The sequence below is a fragment of the Corapipo altera genome, unplaced genomic scaffold (assembly GCF_003945725.1).
Source record: "Corapipo altera isolate COAL_440 unplaced genomic scaffold, ASM394572v1 105, whole genome shotgun sequence".
Classification (NCBI taxonomy): domain Eukaryota; kingdom Metazoa; phylum Chordata; class Aves; order Passeriformes; family Pipridae; genus Corapipo; species Corapipo altera.
The window spans coordinates 141251-162096 of record NW_020884965.1 but is presented as its reverse complement, the minus strand read 5'-3'; the positions used below and the strand labels follow the sequence as shown (position 1 = coordinate 162096).

General features: G+C 49.8%; 1 protein-coding gene across 1 annotated transcript in view; it reads left to right on the top strand.

Annotated features, from left to right (window-relative positions):
* LOC113957327 (polypeptide N-acetylgalactosaminyltransferase 17-like) overlaps positions 1-13132 on the top strand; it is an 80578-nt gene extending 67446 nt beyond the window's left edge. Inside the window, exon 3 of the mRNA XM_027664701.1 lies at positions 12922-13132. Coding sequence (XP_027520502.1) covers positions 12922-13132 — 211 coding nt within the window. The remainder of the gene's footprint in view (positions 1-12921) is intronic.
* The last annotated feature ends 7714 nt before the right edge of the window (positions 13133-20846 follow it).

Here is a 20846-nt window from a genome sequence, read left to right as displayed (position 1 = left end):
TGACTCTTGGGGCTGGGCCTGTGCAGGGCTGAGGGTTGGACTGATGATCCTTGGGGGTCCCTCCCAACTCAGCACATCCTGGGATTAAACAGCACATTCCCAGCCAAACCAGGCAGGGGGTGAGTCCAACACTGGTGTCTGGCCAGCGTTGGTCCTGAAGTCCTTTAGAGTTTTCCAGCCCCCAGGACAGTGCTGTGGGGGCTCTCCAGGGCAGAGAGTTGTCCTGGGAAGGACACAAAGACGGGTGACCCGGGTGAGGGGTGAGTGTGTCCTGCAGCCCGTGGCTCCTTTCAAAGCCCAGTCAACCACAAAGCCTGAACCCTTTGGAACAGCTTGGGAGTCCATTACTGAATTTCCCCATCTTCTCCTCCCCAATGTCCCCACGTTTTGGTAAATCTGAGGCTGAGGAAATCCCAGTGTCTCTTTTTCCTCTTCTTTCAGCTCATGTACATGAGTGTCACCCTCACATGGCTGAGGGGATGTGACATTTGTAATTGCTCTGGCTTTTATCTGCCTTAGATCTACCCGAGAACTTTATCACAAGAGCCTCTCACAAAAATACATTCTCTACATTCTCCTTTTAAAACTTTGTAGGCAATTTCTGGTTAGAGCTTGCCAAGTAATGTGCCTTTAGAAATGTCTGTGTGACCCCAAAATTGCACTGCCTATTTTTGATACCTTCATTCTAAAATAAAGCACATTTCTGAAAAAGAATTACTAGAAATAAAGTAGGTGCTTTAAAATCGAGTTTCCTGGGAAAATGTGGGGAGTTTCAAGGCTTTAAGGGTCAAAAAAACTGTTCTGATCCTCTGAACACTGAGCTGTACCAGACAGCAGTAGGTGTTTTAAGATGCTTGGGTCACAGAAAATGGTTTGATTTTCCCTGTACTTCATAGAGTAGACACAATTGGTTTAATATTTAATGACAGTCCCTTCTGCAAGAAGACATGTGCAACTGAATCAGCAAAATCCAAGCTATAATAAGCAATTAATGAATGGAGCATGATTAGGAAGTGGCAGCATGAATAGCAGTCTGAGCACTTGCTTTCTTTCCAGCTTGTTCACAATCTTTACAAAAGCCAAGTGGAGATCAGTTCCTTTACTGGGGAAGCTTTATTTTGGAGGAGAGCACGAATGGACCTTGTTTGGTATCAGTCTGTGCAATTGTCACCAGCTCAGGTTTTCCCTTTCCCACTGAGATTTAAAGGCAAGCAGCAGCATAGATGTGTAAGGAAGAGGTGGGAAGCAGTGCCTGTGGATTAAGGAATGCAGAAAGCTTGAAGCTGCCTGTGTGTGTTGTCACACTCTGTGTGGAGCCAGCAGAAGATTGCAGTGTGATTTATAACATATTGTACTTCCACCACTGTGCTTTGCAGCCCAGGCATGAGTAAATCCTTCAATCCATTGGAATTTACCTCAGAATTTACTCCAGAATCTACCTCCCAGCTGTTCAGCTGCATCAATGCAAAGTTCATCTTGCTGGGCCAGGAGGGATCTGAGTCTCTGCAGGCAGAAAAGCCGAGTCTTGGCTGTGTATTGATGGGTTTGGTTTGGCTGTGCAGGTGGGAGAAGGTTTTGGGGTAGATTTTCTGTTAAGTGTTTTGGGAAGTGGGAAAAAGTCCAATGACCTTGATAAGGTGAGGATGAGAGGGAAGAAGATTCCAGAGCTCTGTGGTTTTCAGATGTGCATCCAAAGCTTTGGTGGGTGGAGGTGATAAAAATGTCTTGGGAAGGTTCAGCCCACGTGTCACTGTAGGTGCTATGAGTTTACTGTGTTTTGTGGCTACTCATACCAAGGATGTCATGGAATTATTTAGGTTGGAAAAGCCCTCAAAGACCAGGATTACAACCCTTAACCCAGCACTGCCAAGGCCACCACTAAACCATGTCCCCAGGTGTCACATCCATGAGCAGTGCTGCCTAAGAACACATCCAGTGAGGCAGTGTGTGCTCCCAGCCTGAAGGTGCAGCATCCATCTGTCTCCTTTTGGTGGTGGCAGGGTGAGAAAGGAGCTGTGTCAGGGGTGTCAGGCTTTAGGTACCCCTGGGAGCAGCTCTGTTGTGGCAGCAAACAAATCTTTAGCCTTAAATTGTGTTCTCTGGGATGGTCTAACAATAAAAGACCCTCTAAAGTGTCTGTGGGAGGTATTTGTGTCTGCTGTCATTTGAATTTCTGCAGGTAAAGGCAGGAATAGCAAAAAAGATGTGATGCCCCAGTGGGGCACCTCTGCACATCACTAAAAATTACAGGAGAGTGTTTTGGGTTTTTTTGAAGTCAGGAGGTTGAGTATTTTTATTTGTGGGTTGCTTTTTTTCATCCTGTAGCAATTCAGCTCTTGTGTGACTGGCTGTAGTGGGTTGGATCCCTCCCTAACCTGCTTAGTTGGTATTTAATGGTGCCACAGTTCTGCACTGGCTAAACTGGATGTCCTTCCTCCCTGTGTGCTGGGGCTCTGAGCTGTTTGGCTTTGCCTCCCATTTCTGTCTCTCTTGTGTTTTGTTTTGGCAGAGGTGGAGAATGCAACAGTAGAAAAGCCACAGAGGAGCAAATCTATCACAGGACAGGAGTGGTGGTGTGGACCTTCATCCAGGGAATAAAGGCAAACTTCTGGCACATTGGAGTGAATGTTTGGCCATTTATTGCACCAGAAAAGAAAGTATTGCCTAAAAAAATTAAAGCACTGATGGTGTGGCCAGACACTGCTTTTGAACTCTATCACTACCTGTGTCTTCCAGTTTATTAACTCCCCATCCTTAATGTCCCCTGATCATGGAGGGGACACCAATATTTACAGTCAGTTAATTGCATTCAGTTAACTGGTACCTGAAACTGGGATATGAATAGAAATGAAAAGCAAAATTGGCCCCATCCCCTGAGTTTTGACCCTTTTGGTAGTGTTTGTGACTTGTTTTTATTCTTCCCCCAACCAGAGCAGTGCTTCTCTCCTCCCAAAGGTGTGTCAGCCTGTGCTGGGGGTGGGTTGTGGTGGTGGCAGCTCTGGGATGTTGGGATTGTAGAGCTGTGGGACATTCACCAGGCAGGAATTTGGCCTCTGCCAAGGCTGATCCAATTCTGACAGAGGTTAAGAAAACTTTTACAGGGATTTCTGTCTGTAATAGAGAAGGTTTAAAACCCTCTTCATCTTCCCAGGTCATAAACCCGTCAGCAGAGCGGATCTGTTATCACAGAAAGGAAGAACTATCTCCGAAAGTCCATCGTGCCTTTTAAGTCCATCATTTTTATACCATTTTTATTCCTTCCATGGCATCTTTCCACCTTGTGTTCCAGAGAGCACAAGTGTTGGCCACTTTTCTTCTTCATTGCCCAAAGTATGTCCGGGGGGGTGTCAAAATCTTGAATTCCTGGGAGATCTATTCCAGTGAGACACTCCTAACCTTAAGGCTCTGCACCAAGGATTTCATTTGAGATTTGGCAGGGAAGTCTTACAGCACTGGCAGCTTTATCCCAGCCTACCTGAGCAGAGCTGGGAAGTGGTGGAGGAGGTTTGCTGGTGGGATTGCCACCCTGAAATCCCTGACTCTGCCAGGAGATGAAGGGCTCCCTACACTGATGTTCAGTTTGGAGCTGCCCATGATCAGGGGAGAAAAAAGGTGTTTTCACCTACCTCAAAAACAGCTCTGTGTAGTGGGCTAACCCTGGCTGGACTCCAGCTACCCACTCACTCCCCTCTGCTACTGGACCGAGGAGACAAAATATAACAAAGGGTTTGTGGGTTGAGAGAAGGACCAGGAGAGATCCCTCACCCATCGCTGTCATGGGCAAAACTGACCCAGAGTGGGGATATTAATTAAATGTATTGCTAACAGAATCAAAGCAGGAGAGGGAGAAGTCAATCTTAAAAACACCTTCCCCCACCCCTCCTTCCGTCCCAAGTTCTCCCTCCTTCCCCCCAGCAGCGCAGGGAGACGGGAATTGGGGTCACAGTCAGTTCATCACACGTTGTTCCTGCTGCTGCTCAGGGAGAGGAGCCCTTCCCCTGCTTCCCAAAGAAGACAGTCCTTCACCAGCTTTTCCAACCTGACTCCATCCTTCACAAACTGCTGTCCTGAGGGCCACTTCTCCAGGGGGTGCAGTCCTTCAAGCTCAGGCTGCTCCGCCGTGGGTCCCCCACAGGGCCACAGGTGCTCCCAGGAAAACCTGCTCTGGCATGGGCTCCTCTGCCCACCCATCTGCAGGACCCTACCACGAGGTCACAGCCTTCCTCGGGCATCCCCTGCTCCAGTGGGGGCTCCTCCTGGGCTGCAGGGGGGTCTCTGCACTTCTGTGACCCCCCCTGGGCTGCAGGGGCACAGCTGCCCCACCACGGGCTGCACCAGGGGCTGCAGGGCAACCTCAGCTCCAGCTCCTGGTGCCAGGGATCCACAGGCTGGCTGTGGGCTCCTACACCACCCCAGGGGACCCTGCTGCACCCCTGGAGTGCTGCTTCTCTGTCTCTGTAATGAGGTAAAATGGCTGGTACCTCGTAATTTGGGGAGCACCCTTGGTTTTGGGAAGCTTCCTCAGCACTGAGAGGTTCTTAGGGGTTCTTTGAGTTGCAAGATGATGTTTGCTCCAGCTTGCCTTTCCAAGAGCTTGGAGAAGCAGCAATCTGTGATAGCAATTTCGGGGAGAATTCCACTTATTGTGCAGAAATTCTGCCCGAGTTGTCTCTTACTCACCCTTGGCTTTCATGTGGCAGTTCCATAGATCATTGGAGAAAAGGCATTTAAATATGCATGAGCTTATTAAGCTGAACTCTCTCTCTGCTGCTGAGCCATGTTTTATAGGAGCATCTCCACAGCCCTGTAAAAGCTGTGCCAACACAGTCGAGCACTTTCCTGACGCCGACGCTGTTTCTGAGGACAGGAAGTAACAAGAATCATTTATTCTACTAATCAAAAGGATATTTGCCTCTTTAAATATTCAAACCCTCGAGCCTTTATACAAGACTAAAGTGTCAGGAAGGGATAAGATCCTGATAAGCACGTTAGCTGGATTTATTTGGTGTGATGACCAGCAAAGAAATTATTAATATGGAGGTGGCAGGATCTGGACTGGGAAACTACTGAGGGCTCAGAATTCAGCATAAGGAGGAGGGAGTTGATCTGGGCACTCTAATGTGTAGGAGAAGAGGAAATCTCTGAAAACCTATCATCAGGATCATCTTTTCTGAAGGAGTGGGCTCTCCATAAACAGAACCACCATTCTTTGTCTGCCCTGTTTTCTTCCACAAGCACACAGGATCTCGATGGAACTGAGTGATCTTTAAGGTCCCTTTCAACCCAACCATTCTGTGATCTGGGTGCCCCATTTTGTGCCAAGGTTTTCATACCAAACTGTTCCTGTTTGCCCAGTTCACAAGTGTCTGTTATGGCTGATTACACAAAAAAGATGGAGAGGGTCCATAGGACCCCATAAGTAGTTGTAGGGATCATTTCATGGGGTGTGGGAGCAACACAGCCCTAAAACCTTGGGCATTCTTCAGACCTAGAGTGTCCAGCTTTCTCCATGGTGGTTCCTGCTGGTGGCATTTCAAAAGGACAAGGAGGAGTGTCCTCTTCGTGGACTGGGGGAGAATTGTGTCTGGAATAGCCCTGAGGGGCGTTTCTTGAAGGATGAGTGATGGTGTAGCATCAAAGCTAATGATGATGGAGCTGCTCAATGGGCCATCAATCAGCCGGAGCACCGGGGGCTCCTCACACCCTCCCTGTGTGGCAGCAGCAGATTGGCCCAATACCTGCCATCAATGTGTTCCCTGAGAGCATAACCCAGTGCTGTGAGCTCCAAAAATCATCCCATAGGATGCTGCCTAATCCTTCCCAGTGCCGGGCCTCGGTCAGGCCAAGGGAATTGTTCCACTGGTACCCAGAGCAACATGCTGTTGTTTTGCTGACCTTTTCTCCCGGGTGTGTTTCTCATAGTTGCAGAGCAGGGCCCTCCTGTGTGTGACACAGGCACTGCAGAGTGTCCTCAGTGTGCTGGGTTTGAAGGACGGGCATTTCCAGTGGCCTGAACCCACCTGGCAGGAGGGGTCGGGCTCTTCTCCCCCTGTGAGCACCATTCACTTAAGAATTGGACTCGATGACCTTGTGGGTCCCTTCCAACTCAGAATATTCTGTGAAGTGATAGGACAAGAGGAAACAGCCTCAGGCTGTGCCAGGGGAGGTTTAGGTTGGATATTGGAGAAAATTTTTTCATGGAAGGGGTGGTCAGGCACCAACACAGGGCAGTGGGGGAGTCCCCAGACCTGAAGGATTAAAAGCCAAGTGGATGTGGCACTTGGGGACAGTGGTGGCCTTGGCAGTGCTGGGGAATGGTTGGACTTGATGATCTTAGAGGGCTTTTCCAACATTAATAATTCCATGATTTATGCTGGAGGAAGGACACGAAGCCCAGGACCCCTGTGTGTTATGTCTCCCTATGTGCTGTGGGCTGTGTTTGGGAGCTTCCCTTGATGAGAAGTTTCTGTTTTTCATTGGCATTTCTGAATTTTCCCTTTGGCTTCCCTCGCCATGGTGTTGGCATCCCAGGCAGCCAGGAACTTGAGTGTGGAGCTGGAAGTGACCTTTGCTGTGGGATTGTGCTGGTGGAGCTGTGCTGGGATCAGCTCTGGGGTGTTGATTTGCAGACCAAGGGGCACTTGGCCAAATTTGCATGCAGAACTTCTGCTCAGGCTACAAACTGTGCCCAGGGTAATGTTGAGGTGGCACCAGCCTGGAGGAAAACAGCTCATGGCAAAATGTTGTGTCCCTGGGGTTCCACACAATGCAAAAATATGTCTCCAAACAGATGGAGGGGCTGTTTTATCCCAGTGTTTTAGGGCACTGGGGGTTGGCTTAGATTTTTCCACATTAAAACCGTGATTTAAAAACACCATCAGTTTTCTGCAGCTTCTTTCCCTTCAGTGGTGTCTTTCTAATACCTCTTTCCCACCTGATGCTCCTCCCAGTTTGTGTCTCTGGATCTTGACAACCTGTGTGTTGCACTCCCATCCCTCAGCTGGAGAGGTGGCTCCAGGCTGGATTGATTAGCAGTGTATCCTTAGGAAAATCAGGATACTGCTGGATCATTTCAGATGGGCTGTTGCAGCCTGGTTTTTATCCAGATCCACGTATTACCTTTAAAACATTGGACATGTTTGAAAACCGTGGCACTCTGACCAAAGAACACTTCCAGAGGTATGGAATGCTGCCTCCTCACTGGGAATGGGGACAACTGCACTGTCTACTTAATGGGACTTTATACCCACTTCAAACTTTGGTGGCCATTTTTTGTTGGATCTGGGGAAAGAGGCAACACAAAAGGCACAAATGAGGGGAAAAAATGTGGTGGTCTGGGAGATTTGGGGCTCTGTGCAGAACAGATGTGTGTGCTGCAGGAGGGGGTGGATCAGGGAGGAATACCATGGGAGGTAGAAGATAATTTCTAGAGCCAGAGGTGAATATAATCTGGGATTAGGGATTGCTGATCTCTGAGGCTGAGCAGCATTTCTGCTTTGTGATCTGTGGTGGGACTGCCCAGTTCCCCTCTGAACCCACAGTGCTGTTCAGAATCGTGGAATCCCAGAACCTCCTGAGCTGGAAAGGACCCACAAGGATCATCCAGTCCAACTCCTGGCCTTGCACAGACACCCCAAAATCCCACCCTATCCCTGAGGATGTTGTCCACACACCAAGGCTGTGTTGGCAGCCTTGGGGCTGTGCCCACTGCCCCGGGGAGCCTGGTCAGTGCCCAGCCACCCTCTGGGGGAAGAACCTTTGGCTGAGATCCAACCTGAGCCTGCCCTGAAAGAATTTCATGTAGTATTGTCTCAGTAATGCAATGGGGTTTTTCTGAAAGGTGCTGCCATGGCTGGAGAAGGTGCAGCACACAGAGTGTGTCAGGTCACACCAGAGCACAGACATCCACAGGCACCTCTGTGCAAACATGGCTTGCCCTGAAGCTGGAGGTGCCAGTTTTGTCCTGGAACAGTCCACATTCCAGCTGGTTCATGAGCTGCATTGATTCCTGTTGATAAATGGCTTTTGTTGGGGCAGAGGATGTGTTGAATCCATCGGAGTTGGGCTCCCAGTTCCCCGGTGCTGGGCAGTGTCATTCCAGGTGGTTGATGGAAATGGCTTTGCACCCCAGAGAGGAGGAGAAAGGAATTAATTGAGTAAGGGAGTGGATGGTGTTCAATCACCGAGCAGGAAGAAGTGGTTTCCAAACATTCCTGGCTGCTCTGTGGCCTCTCAGTGCTCTGGGAGCGCTCACTGTGATTCCAGGTGATTTTTCTGCGGAGGGATCACGGAGCAGTAAATGCTGGGATATCCCTTTCCTGTGACTGAGACAGACAATAAACATCCTAATCTCACTTGCTGCACTGAAAAGTGGATTTACAGCTGTGTGCTGAGCATAAAACAAACAGGCAGAGGATTCCAGGGCAGGCTTCTGCACTGGAGCAAAGCTTGATTTTTGTGGGGTTTTTGTGTTTTGAAATTGGCTGCTTTGATTAATCCAGCCTGATGTGTGCCAAGCTGTTCCGCATAAACTCAGCCCTGCTTCCCCTCCCCCATCTCCCCTTCTCATCCCTCATTTGGTTCTGAATGGCTTCTTACATAAACCAGGGACTGCAGGGATTGAGAGAAAAAATGTTCTCCATAAATGTATTTATTTCGTGGGTTTCCTTGAATGTTCTCATGGTTGCAAACCTGGGCTTCATGGGGAATAATGATCTTGGACCCAAAAAAGGTGGTGGAGGCCACAGTCCAGGAGTTCTGTGGCCTCAGCACCTGTGTGGATCCCCGTGTCCCTTGAGGGGTGGCTGGGGAGGAACTGGGAGTTGTCCATGGATGTCCAGAGCAGAGGTTTCTGCTGGGCCTGGTGTCTGTTTTCAGTTCCTCAGTCTGTTCCTGAAGTGAAAAAAGATGTCCTGGAATATCCTGAGTTGAAAGGGATGCACAGGGACCATCCAGTCCAACCCCTGGCCCTGCCCAGGACAGCCCAGCAATCCCACTCTGTGCCCCAGAGGATCAGCCAAACCCTCCCTGAGCTCTGGCAGCCTTGGGGCTGTGCCCACTGCCCTGGGGAGCCTGGGCAGTGCCCAACCAGCCTCTGGGGGAAGAACCTTTGGCTGAGATCCAACCTGAGCCTGCCCTGACACAGCTCCAGGCCTGAGCCTTAGACCAAGGGCAGAGTTTAAGTTTCCCCCTGTTTAAGGCCAAGAACACTCTCAATGAGAGCTCAGCAAGGTCCTTAAATTAAACCCAGTGCACTGGGAGGTTTTCCCAAGCCTCTTAAAACTTGGAGAGTTTTGTGAGTGTGATTTAATGGGATGTATTCGAGCATGATTTAATGGGACATAAAATGCCTCTCACTCTGATATCCCATTGATCTACAGGACAGACAAAACTCTAAGGTGTCTCTTTCTTTTGGCTATTGATTCACAATATTTTGATATAAGTCCTGCAAGCAGGTGCCAGCCTGTGTTTAACTGGAGACAGCAGTATGTGGTGGGGACAAAAATGTGGCAGGACCTGTGCCTTGAGTCTACCTGCAGAAGTGCCCTTGGCTGGGGAGCACCTGATGCACGTGGAGGAAAAACTTCCCAGACAACCTGTTGGTACTGGTGGGATAATGAACGTGGGCTAAATTAAATATAAAATGAGGTGCTGCTGTTTAACCCTATGGGTAACTAATCACTGGCACTGACAGGAGTGTGTTGTGGTGCTCTCTCCGTTGTATTTAATTTAAATGTAAAAGATTTCAAATGTCTGGAGTGTTCCCTTGAACATTCCCCTCACTGGACTGAGACTGGGCGGAGCAGATGCAGCGAGAGCTGAGTGTTAGAAATAAAAACTGAGAGTCACAGAATCCCAGACTGGTTTGGGTTGGAAGATCATCTTGTTCCATCCCCTGCCATGGGCAGGGACACCTTCCACTAGCCCAGGTTGATCCAAGCCCCGTCCAACCTGGCCTTGGACACTTCCAGGGGCAGCCACAGCTTCTCTGGGCAACCTGTGCCAGGGCCTCCCCTCACAGCCAAGAATTCCTTCCCAATATCCCATCTAACCCTGCCCTCTGTCAGTGGGAAGCCATTCCTCCTTGTCCTGTCCCTCCACCCCTTGTCCCCAGTCTCTCTCCAGCTCTCCTGGAGCCCCTCTAGGCACTGGGAGGGGCTCTGAGGTCTCCCCAGAGCCTTCCCTTCTCCAGGCTGAGCAGCCTCTTTTGGATAGCTGGAGAGACTTGAACCCTGAATTTGGAAGTATTTTCGCCTGGGATTCGAATTTTGAAGGCACAGAGCCAAAGGCTCTCTCACCTGAGGGGAATAAATGTGGGCAGAGGTGAGGTCTGATAACCTGTGCATTCCCTGTCCCTGCTCCTGCTGGGATCTGGGCTGGCCGCTGGATTTTCTGAGCTGTCCCTCAGGGCTATGCTTGAAACACTGAAGGCAGCAGCAATTTCCCACCTTTTGTGGTGCAGGAGGGTGCAGGGGAGGAGGGAGGTGTATAAGTCAGGGTAAGGGGCAGCCCAGCAGCCTCTCCTATCCTGGGACCTGCTGAGCTGCAGGAAATCCTCCTGAACTGGGAGCTCAGGGCTTTCCAGGGATCAAAACCTCAAACCTGTGCCTCTGCCTTAAATGGTCTGAAGTTAAGGCTGAACCACAGAGTCCAGATTAACCCTTTATCTATTCAAAGATGCTTAGAAGAAAAAACCCAAAACACCGAACAGCCCAAACTTCCCATCCCATGTACCCTCCATTGCTGCTGTTTCTAACAACTTCCCCCTGGCCCTTCTAATTATGTTTGAGCTCAAATCATTCCTTCTCTCTTTTCCCCTCTCTGGCCCCAGGAGAGCCCAGAAGCCCTGGGTGTTTTCCTGAGTGCAGGAATGTTTGGGGCTTGTCCACCCCCTGCTTTTGGCAGCAGGGGAGTGAAGAAGACTGACAAAGCTGATGTTAATTTGGCTGTTAACTGCTGTCTTCCCCACTCCTGTGGTCACAGGCGAAGCCACCAGAGCAGGGTGTTTGTGCAAAGCCCTCTGCCCTCCTCCTGCCTGGGGAGAATTGCAGCTTTGTGCCCCCAAAAATGTGAGGTTTGCCTTGCCCACTGCTTCCCAGGCTTACCTCCTCTCCCTGGATCTCTGTCCTCAGCAAGGGGGGAAGGAGAACCCTGATGACAGTGGTGCAGGGAGAAGGGGAGTGAGCAGCAGATGAACCTCAAAGAGCTCGGTTTGGATTTTCCTCCAAACCTCTTTGATCACCAGCTGAGCTCTTTATCCCCCAGAGCTGCCTCGGGGGAAGGGCTGCCCAGAGGTGAGCAATGATTAAAAGGAAACACTCCTGCTCCTGTGACAGCCTTCTCCTCAGCACTGCAGGTACCAACATAACCAAAAGGAGTTTTTTAATCTCACAGTCAGCTCAGTTTGACTTCCAGGGCAGGATTTCAGGGTCAGTTGTCACTTTGCCCCCTCACGGCCATTGATTCATTTTAAAGATCTTCCCTTTGGAAGCTCCTTTCAACGTCTGGCACATCCCATTCTGCAGAGCTCTTGGCTTGCCTTGGGTCGGGCAACAGTTAAATCAAGAAATACAACCTCCTTTTCAACCATCAAACTTGTTTAACTACAGAAGATTCATAAAGAACTGTGTTTCTGTGCAAATCTTTGTCTCCCAAGTCTCATTTTGGAGCCTGAAGAATTCCTGTTGTTGCCTAAGAAACACTCAGCACAATTAAATCCAGAGGTATTGTTGGGGAGTCGAGGAGCTTGAAGCGACACTGGGATGTCACTGGTGCATTTGGTCTTTCTTTGCTTATCTGGGCAGGATTCACTCCTTGTAATTCTGGGAACTCTGCTCATGTTGGATGTCTAATCTGTCATGGATGCAGGGAGAGAGCAGGGAGGCTCCTTCTCTTCTTCTCTCACACTTACTTACTGTAGGGAAAGCTGGAGAGTTTAATTAAATTGTTGGAAGTCGTTAAAGATCTCGTGTTTGCTTTGTGCAAACATAGGGATGAGGTCTCTGATTAGGATGAAGTGTGGCATTGAAACACCTCTATCTTGTTGGACTGGCGTGTTCTCCCTGCAGAGCTGGGGGTACCTGGACTCTTCCACTTGGAGCTGCCCAAGTTCTGCTCCAGGGGTGTCCCTGGCTCAAGGGCTGGTGTGTCCATGTTGCTTGTGGGGGATGGAGCTGGATGGTGGGTGACCTGGGAACTCCTTCCCAGGAGGAAGGATGCACAGAAACATGTCTGAGCAGGTTCCTCTGATACACAGAAATGTGTCTGAGCAGAGACCTGGCCACCAAACCTGCCCAAGTTAAGCAACTCCTCCTGAAACCCAGGGAGGTGATCACAAGTGTTTGGTTTTAACCACCCTGCCTGTGAAGTACAAAGACGCCAGTTCATGGGGATGTACTTCAGAAGTATCTGCTAAGAGAGCTGAAACATTTATTAAGACTATTTAGCCAAGGGTCATTTTATATTCATTTCTTCCCAAAGCAAATGGGGAGAAAATTCATAAGTGCCGTTTAAGAACAAGGCTCATTTCCAAGCACCAATTAATCTTGGGACAGCGCTGGAAATGTGGAGTTCCACTCCAACTACTAAAGCCATTTTCTATCTTCTGGAGGCCACTCTCTGTTACATTCCCACAGTCCTGTGAGTACAGACACACGAACACAACCTCAGTTAAATGAACTCTGCATTCGCACCCTGCCCTGGGTGCTCCCTCATCCTGGTGGATACTCTTTGTTGCTATGTCTTCCCAGATAGCATTGCTTAAAGGAATGGATCTCCAGGCAGCTGGAACCCCTGGCTGTGCACAGCTGGGAGATGGAAGCCGTTGTCTTGCACCACATATGAAACACGTGCCCACCTTGAAGTTCTGCACTGTGAGTTCTGCTAACCCCTCTGTGCCTCTCTCTGCCCTTTGTGTTCCAGGTGCAAAGAGCTGAAATATGGCAAGGACCTGCCCCAGATCTCCATCATCTTCATCTTCGTGAACGAGGCGCTTTCGGTGATCCTGCGCTCCGTGCACAGCGCCGTCAACCACACCCCGGCTCACCTGCTCAAGGAGATCATCCTGGTGGATGACAACAGTGATGAAGGTGAGCATCATCTCCCAGCTCCAGAACACCAGGAGGGTGTTTAATTTCTTAAAATCTCATGGAAGAGTTGTTCTTCCCCCAGAGGCTGGTTGGGCACTGCCCACGCTCCCCAGGGCAGTGGGCACAGCCCCAAGGCTGCCAGAGCTCAGGGAGGGTTTGGCTGATCCTCTGGGGCACAGGGGGTGACTCTTGGGGCTGGGCCTGTGCAGGGCTGAGGGTTGGACTCCAGGATCCTTGGGGGTCCCTTCCAGCTCAGCACATCCTGGGATTCTGTGAAGACTCTTGCCAAACTGAGAGTCCCCAGCCCTGCTGTGGGTGTTCATGGTGTCCGGATATGTCCAGGAGTGGCCATGAGGAAGCCCCCAAAGCAGGGCAGAGGTGCTGGGCTGTGTCTGGACCTCCCATGTCACAGTGGGACTGGTGAGGGGCTGGGGGCTCTGTGCAGGGAGCAGACACAGTGCAGGTCATTACTGTGCTGTCCTGAAAAGTAGGTTCCTGGTGGCAGGGACCCACAGGCTGTGGGCTCCTACACCACACCAGGGGAACCTCTCCACCAGTAGAGTCCTGCTGCTCTGTCTCTGTAATGGGATAAAATTGTTGGTACATCCTAATTTTGGGCACAGTGACAGTGCTGGGAGGCACAGGGTGTGATTTGTCCTCCACATTGGTTTCCTCCAGCTTCTCAAGCAAAAAGAACAGGATCACACTACGCTTAAAATCTGAGGTAGTCGTTGTTTGAAAGCACAGCTGAAACCTGGAAAGCTAAAAGGAAACCACAGATCCCTCTGAGCTTTCTGGTCAGCATCCAGGAGCTCTGCATTCAGGGGATCCTTGTTTCTAATAATAACCCTTTGGTTGGTGCAGAGATGCTCCTCTAAGTTTAATTTCCCGTGGAGTTGAGGGCCAGCAGCCTGGAGCCAGGAGCTGTTGGGCTTTGGCCCCTTGCAGTGATGTTAACAGATGTTTTCTCTGTGTGTGCCTCAGTTTCCCTGTTGTAAAATAACATCCCGGGTCTGTAAATGGTGGGACCCTGCAGAGAGCCTCCTTCCTTATGTTTTGGGTGTGGTATGGAAGGGAGAAGTGAAGAGGAAGAGGAGGAAACAAACCCACCCAACCTGCCCAAGTCAGGCCCTGACAAAGCCTGGATGGGGATGTTTAGTTTCCCACCTCACACACATTGGTTCCAGTTCCTCTTGGTCACTGTTGCCCTTCCTTCCCTTCTGCTTTTGATCCCACAGAACTGCAGGAGGGGTTTTCATCTGGAAGCACCTTCAGACTCAGATTCTTCTAAGACATATTTTTCTTCCAACATACAGTTGGATAGTGGAAGTAGGACATTAGGATAGTTAAAATCTTCATGAAGATTTTTGCTTACTGCCTTCTTCAACTGCCTTCATCAGTTGTGCTGCATGCTTTTAATATTATTAAAAAAATAATAAACACGATGCTGGGATCAGAGGGGAGAGCAGAGAGGGTGCAGGACGTGGAGAGCTAATTTCCAGAGGATTCTGAGATACTCTGTGTGAGAAGAGATGGTACAGAACGAGCTATTCAAGCCTGGAAAAATAGGCACTCAAATCCCACAGTAATGAGCACCACAGAGAGCTGATGAATTATAATTATCAGTAAAAGAAACAGGAGGGCAGCTTCTCAGCTGGTGGAAATCACAGCAGCTCCAGTGCAAAGCTTGGATGGTGTCCACCAGTGAAGCTGTGGGATTTCAGAGCTCGAACTATTTGGAGAGTGAAGGGGAAGTGCAGGTGATCTGTCACTGGAATATCTGACGTTACCCAGTACTTAGAGGTACTTGAAATATCAAAATGAGCTACTCCTTCTCCAAATTTTACCCTGTCAATGGGGGAAGAGAAGAAAGCTCTTTAAAAGAGAACCCACTGGAATAATTGCTGAGCTTGTCCTGCCATGGCTGTGCACAAAGAAATGTGTTTCTGAACAGCCTCTTCCAATCCCTCAGTGTGAGGCACTGAGGGTGATGGTGAGGCCAGAGCTCTGAAAGGCCCAGGACAACAGAATAAATCCCTTCAGAAAGCAGCTCCCCCACAGGCTGAGGCTGCAGGATGACAAATCCTCATCTGCTGAGCCTGCAAGGCACCACCTTCCCTGGAGATGCTGAGGGGGCTGGGACAGTGCTGGTAGGGCCCAGTGGTGGGGCTGGATGGTGGTGGGATGTTCCAGGGCAGACAAATGAGTGGCCAAAGCCTGTGGTGTGTTCAAGCCCTTCCAGCTCTGGGATCTCTCAGAATCCCAGAAGGGTTTGGGTTGGACGGGACCTTAAAGCTGCCCTGGGCAGGGACACCTTCTACTAGCCCAGGTTGCTCCAAGCCCTGTCCAGCCTGGCCTGGGACACCTCCAGGGCTGTGCTGGAGTGCCCTGTAGCAACCCATAGCGAGGGAGGGGCATGCAGGGCAATGACCCAAACTGGTGGGCAGAAGATGGGAAAATCCCAACTCTCTCCTTGCACAGCAGGCAGTGTGCCTGCTGCATCCCACCAAGAGGTTGCCTCAGGATCATGAGCTTCCAGGGTCCCTCACGATGGGCCAGGGCTGTCCTGAAGGTTGTACAACCCCAAGGTGGTTCTGTCCTCAAAAACATTGGGATGGAATACAAGGAGAGAGAGTGTGGGGAGGGCGGTGATGTTTTTAGCTGGTAGGGTTAGTTAATAATGTCAGTGCTCTGCTGGTGAGTCTTTGCAGGCATCACGACAAATGAGATTTTTTAAGGAGGGATTTGAAGGAAGATAATGAGGTAACTTGGCAGATGTTTATGAAGAGCTCCTCCCAAGCGTGTAATAATCTGCTTTTCTCCTGTAAAAGAAATGATACAAACCAGAAAGTGGCTCTGGGTCTCCTGTGTTCACTCTCAGCATTGTCAAGGAGCTTCAATGACAGCAAAGAATTATTAATGGCAATAACATTGTCATAGAGTTCCCACTAATGGGAGGCAATAATTGGGAGCAGCAGCAGCAACATCATATAGTTGATGCTTTGGATATTGCAAACAAAGTCGTTGTAATAAATAGATTTGGCTTCTACAGGAAAATAATTACAGGAAAATAGTTCCTCATGAGCCCTAAGATTTAGAGATGAATCCTGGAGGATCAAGGGCTGGTGTTGAGCAGAGGATGGGGCTGTGTGGGTGTGCCTTTGCAGGCTGTGATGGAACAGGAGGAGGAATTGCTGCAGCCTCTTTGGGAGCAGCTGTTGGGGTTGGAGGGACATTTTCCATGGGGTATGGCTGATGGGAGAAGCCTTTGAGGGTCACCTCTGTACACCTGAGGGAAGGATGACCTGCAGAGAGCAGTGGCTCAAGCCCAGGAGCTGTGTTGGACTTCTGGGAAAGTTGCTCAAGGCTCAGGAAGGTCGGTGGCTGGGGGGATTTGTGTAGCTTTTGTCAGGAGGAACCACAACATATCTGGGTAACTGAACAACAAAGCACCAAATATTTAAAAGACTCCTGGGATTCCCAAGTCAGCTTCAGGTTTTAAAATTAATCCCCTGGGTAGAGTAAGAGCCACCACCTGGTTGCTCTGTGCCCTTCAGGTAAACCCTGCCCAGTTCCACAGCCAGAAGCAAAGCCTGATGTGTGGTTTTCAGACTGGAACAAACTGCTCCTCAGGACTCCTTAGGCACTCCTTGCCCTCAGCTTTGTTGTCGTGTGGTGTGTACATCACTGCACAACTAAAAGTGTGCAGTGAGAGATTAAAGTTAATGAACACAGGCATTCTGCTGCTTTATGTCTGAGCTGTTAATAGATAAAAGATGCCAGTGTATGGTAACAAGGGAAAAAAAAAAATCTCTCCTTAAGGGAGAAAGCTTGGGGAGTTGCAGTCTGAACCCCCTTCCCCCCTGAGCTGCACATTACACTTCATAAAGACTTTTTTGGAGGCTGCTTTTATTTATGCTTGTTGCAGGGGTGTGATTACAAAGCCAGTGTGCAGGTTGTGTTTGGGAGTGATAACGTGGCTCCTGGGCTGGTGGAGGGATGCAGCCATGTGCCCCTGAGATGCTCTGTTATCTCCCAGCTGCACACTTTGTCTGAGCCTGTTGCTTAATCATCACCTGCTTTTTTTGTTGTTGTTGCTTTTGTCGTCTGCCTTTTAGTGCTTTTAATCTGGGATAATATCTCTTTGAAAAGTATAAAAGCAACCCTTTGGATAAAAGGCTGCTAAAGGAGCTGGCTACATTCGGGGAGACACGCTCGGGGTTGTAATTTACCTCGGAGTAACGTGTTAGCTGAGACTTGATGTATCACTTTCTTGTTTTGCAGCTCATTTCAACAGCAACAGCAGTGGTTGGTGTGCTCTCACTCCCCCAGGAGCTCGCTCGGGGTGTTTGTGTTCAGAGGGAGAATTGCAAGGAGCTGAGTCACATCTCAGCCTTTCCCAGGCTCTGGTCCAACCCCAGTGCTGAGTTGTTCCAGCTGGAGATGGGTTGTTTAAGTGCAGCTCACCTGGTGCTCTCCACTGGTGTTCAGGTCTGAGGCTTTTGGGGTTCCCAGGGCATGGAGGAGAGCAGCAAACCTGAACTTCTTGGGGTGTCCTGTGCGGGGCCAGGAGTTGGACTGGATGCTACTCATGGGTACCTTCTGACTCGGGATATTCTGTGATTCTGTTTGGGTTTCACTGAACCAAATGAACCAGAGGCTTGACCCGAAGGAATGGCTGGAGCTGTGTCAGGGCAGGCTCAGGTTGGATCTCAGGCAAAGGTTCTTCCCCCAGAGGCTGGTTGGGCACTGCCCAGGCTCCTCAGGGCAGTGGGCACAGCCCCAAGGCTGCCAGAGCTCAGGGAGGGTTTGGCTGATCCTCTGGGGCACAGGGGGTGACTCTTGGGGCTGGGCCTGTGCAGGGCTGAGGGTTGGACTCCATGATCCTTGGGGGTCCCTCCCAGCTCAGCACATCCTGGGATTCTGTGAAATGCCCCAAGTGGGACCAGCTTTGCCTGTGACCCTCTGTGAGAACTGATTCATTCACCTGCTCCCCTTTCACAGTTTCCTCTTGTACATTTGCAGGTAAAAAGCTTCAGAGACTCACCTGGCTCTGAGTCTCCCTGCAAAAATGTCTGTATTTATTGCCTGTTGAAGGAGCTGCTTTAGTGAGTTCCTGCAGCAGAAACCCCCCCTGGGATGGCTTTGGTGTCTCAGGCAGGTGAGAATGTGGAACAAGGGGGGCTGGTGTCTCCCTTGGCACTGGAGCACTGCCAGCCCTGGGTGCTGTGTCCTGCAGCCTTCGGGGTGTCCCAGAACAGCTCTTATCAGGTGGCTTTTCCCACCCAGCTGGCAAACACCACTCTGTTCTCTTCAGGAGTGTAGAGGGAGTGTGGCCCTTGAGCTTCTCTGATGCTGTTGGTCTTTACTCCTTTCTCTGTGTGTCAACAGGCACTTCCCACCTTTAGTCCTGGGAGCTTCAACCTTGGAGAGGTTTGGGCAGGATTTGGGTGTGGAGCACTGAGCATTTGGGCTGCTTATTTTCAGTGGCATCAGATGGCTCAGTTTCTCTGGCAGGCCCATTTCCCAGCAAAGCTGTGTAGGTGATAAAATAGTTTGCAATAGAAACCATAAGTCACTGCAGCTGGCAGATGGGTTTTTTAATAAAGCAACAGGTCTATTGGATTGTAGTTCCTTGGACTTGCCCTTCAGGGAAGATCAATATGGACAGATGGAGAACAAAAGGCAGGACTGAAATTGAACCTGCTGGTGTTTTCAGTGGGGTTTCTCTCTGCAAATCTTCCCAGGAAGCAGCTCGTGCCATGGCAAAGATCAAACATTCGCAGATTGCATCCTAAATAAATAGGAATGGTGTGGGTGTGCTCTGAAGGATGGTCCAGTCAGCAAAGGATGCCTGAGTGTGTGTGGGAAGAGGAGCATGGGGTGCAGAAGAGAAAGGAGTCTCCAGACTCAGTGGCAGTGCTTGGTTTGGATGGAATTGCTGGTTTTGTAGCCCCTGTAGATGCACCCACATCAGGAGCATCTTCCCACCATCTCCCCACAGTCACCTCAGACCCAGGTGTGTGGTGACCTCTGTGCTCCCAGCACATCATCCCTCACCTCCTGCCATCCCCTCAGGAGGAGCAGGACATGGCTCTGGCTCCTCAAGAGCCCAGTGGGCATAGGAGTCTCTCAGGTTTGAACCCTTTGCTGCCTCTTACAGCCCTTCCCTGTTCCACTGGAGCCACACTCTCCTTTGAGCTGCTCAAGCAGTTCTCAAGAAGATTTTTCCTCTTTTCCTTCCGTTGAGATTAAAACTCCAATGTGGAAGTTGTTTTAATTGTTTTAATTTAAAATGACTTCCCTGCTGAAAAGCCACCTGAGATGCCAGTGCTGTCCTTGTGGGGTTTGATCTGTCAAAAAAGTCCCTGTCTCTGTCTCCTTAAAACCATTCAGGAGAGTTGTTGTCTCCATAAAATCCTGGTTTTCTCTCCGAGTGGCTCAGCATGAAATGGAAGTTGCTGAGTTATGGCTGAGTGTGATGCAGATGCTTTGAATTGAGGAAGGGGCTCATTTTCTTTATTCTTTTTATTCCCACTTCAGCATAAATGAGAAAAGAGAGTTTGGGGAAATGGAGATGTGAGGGGAGCCAGCCCAGAAAGGCAGGACTGAAGAAAGCACATTTTCTGTGCTTGCAGGAAGGCGTGGAAGGGAAGGGAACAGATAATCCTTTTCCTTTGATGATTTCAAAGCAGATGGGACTTGCTGTTTACTCTTTTGCTCTCCATTGCTGTGTTTCCTTCATGTAGGAACTCATGTGTCTTAAGTATTTTCCCACGTGGATGATTCTGATGGTGGCTTTTTTTCCCTATATTTTTGTTCTGGAAAGAGAATGCGTGAAGGGCAGTAGCCTGTAATGTGAGATCATGGATCATATCTTAATTTTCTGCTGACCCAAAGCCTCATAGGGATGAAAGACATTTTTAGGAAGTGCTTTCACGGCGTTAAGAGTCAGTGTTGGTGCACAGTGGCCTTGCTGAGCTTTTAGAGCTCCTCTCACCCGCAGGCCTTTGTGCATTGAACTGATGCAACAGGCACTGAAAGGACCAAGGTTTCTGGCAGAGAACTGGCACTTTTCCAAGGGATGGAAAAACACACTTGTGCTTACTCCTCATTGTAACCTTCCGTGTGCTTCCACCTTCAAAGCCCTGTGTGTCTTTTATACTCAATACTTGGACTATATCAAGAGTTTTCCTGATGGTGGTGACTTCAGGCTGCAGGTCCACGAGGTTCTCAGCCTCAGTTACACACACAGGCTTGGAAAACAGAGCAAAGGGATCTGCACCTTCCAGTGAGCAGAAGATATGTGCTCTGAGGATCTTCTGAACAAAGGCAAAAGCTCTTTCATCCCATTGGAAAAGCGGGGGGATTGTGTGTGTGTTCAACTTTTCTACTGGCAAAGCTTGGAAAACAAACAGCAAGTGCCAGGACTGGCACAGTGAGGCTGAGTGAGAGGGCAGAGAGGCTCAGATGTAGTTTTGGTGTAGTCTGAGTTACTTCAGATGGGTTTGGCAGCATTTCTAAGAAAGATATTAAGCTATTGGAGAGTGTCCAAAGGAGGGAACGAGGATGGGGAAGGGCCTTGATTTGAAGCCGTGTGAGGACACTGAGGGCACTTGGTGTGTTCAGCTGGAGAAGAGGAGACTGAGGGGAGACCTCAGTGCAGTTCCAAGTGCCTGGGCAGGGGCAGAGGAGGGGCAGGGACTGAGCTCTGCTCTGGGGGGACCAGGGACAGCAGCCAGGGAATGGCTGGAGCTG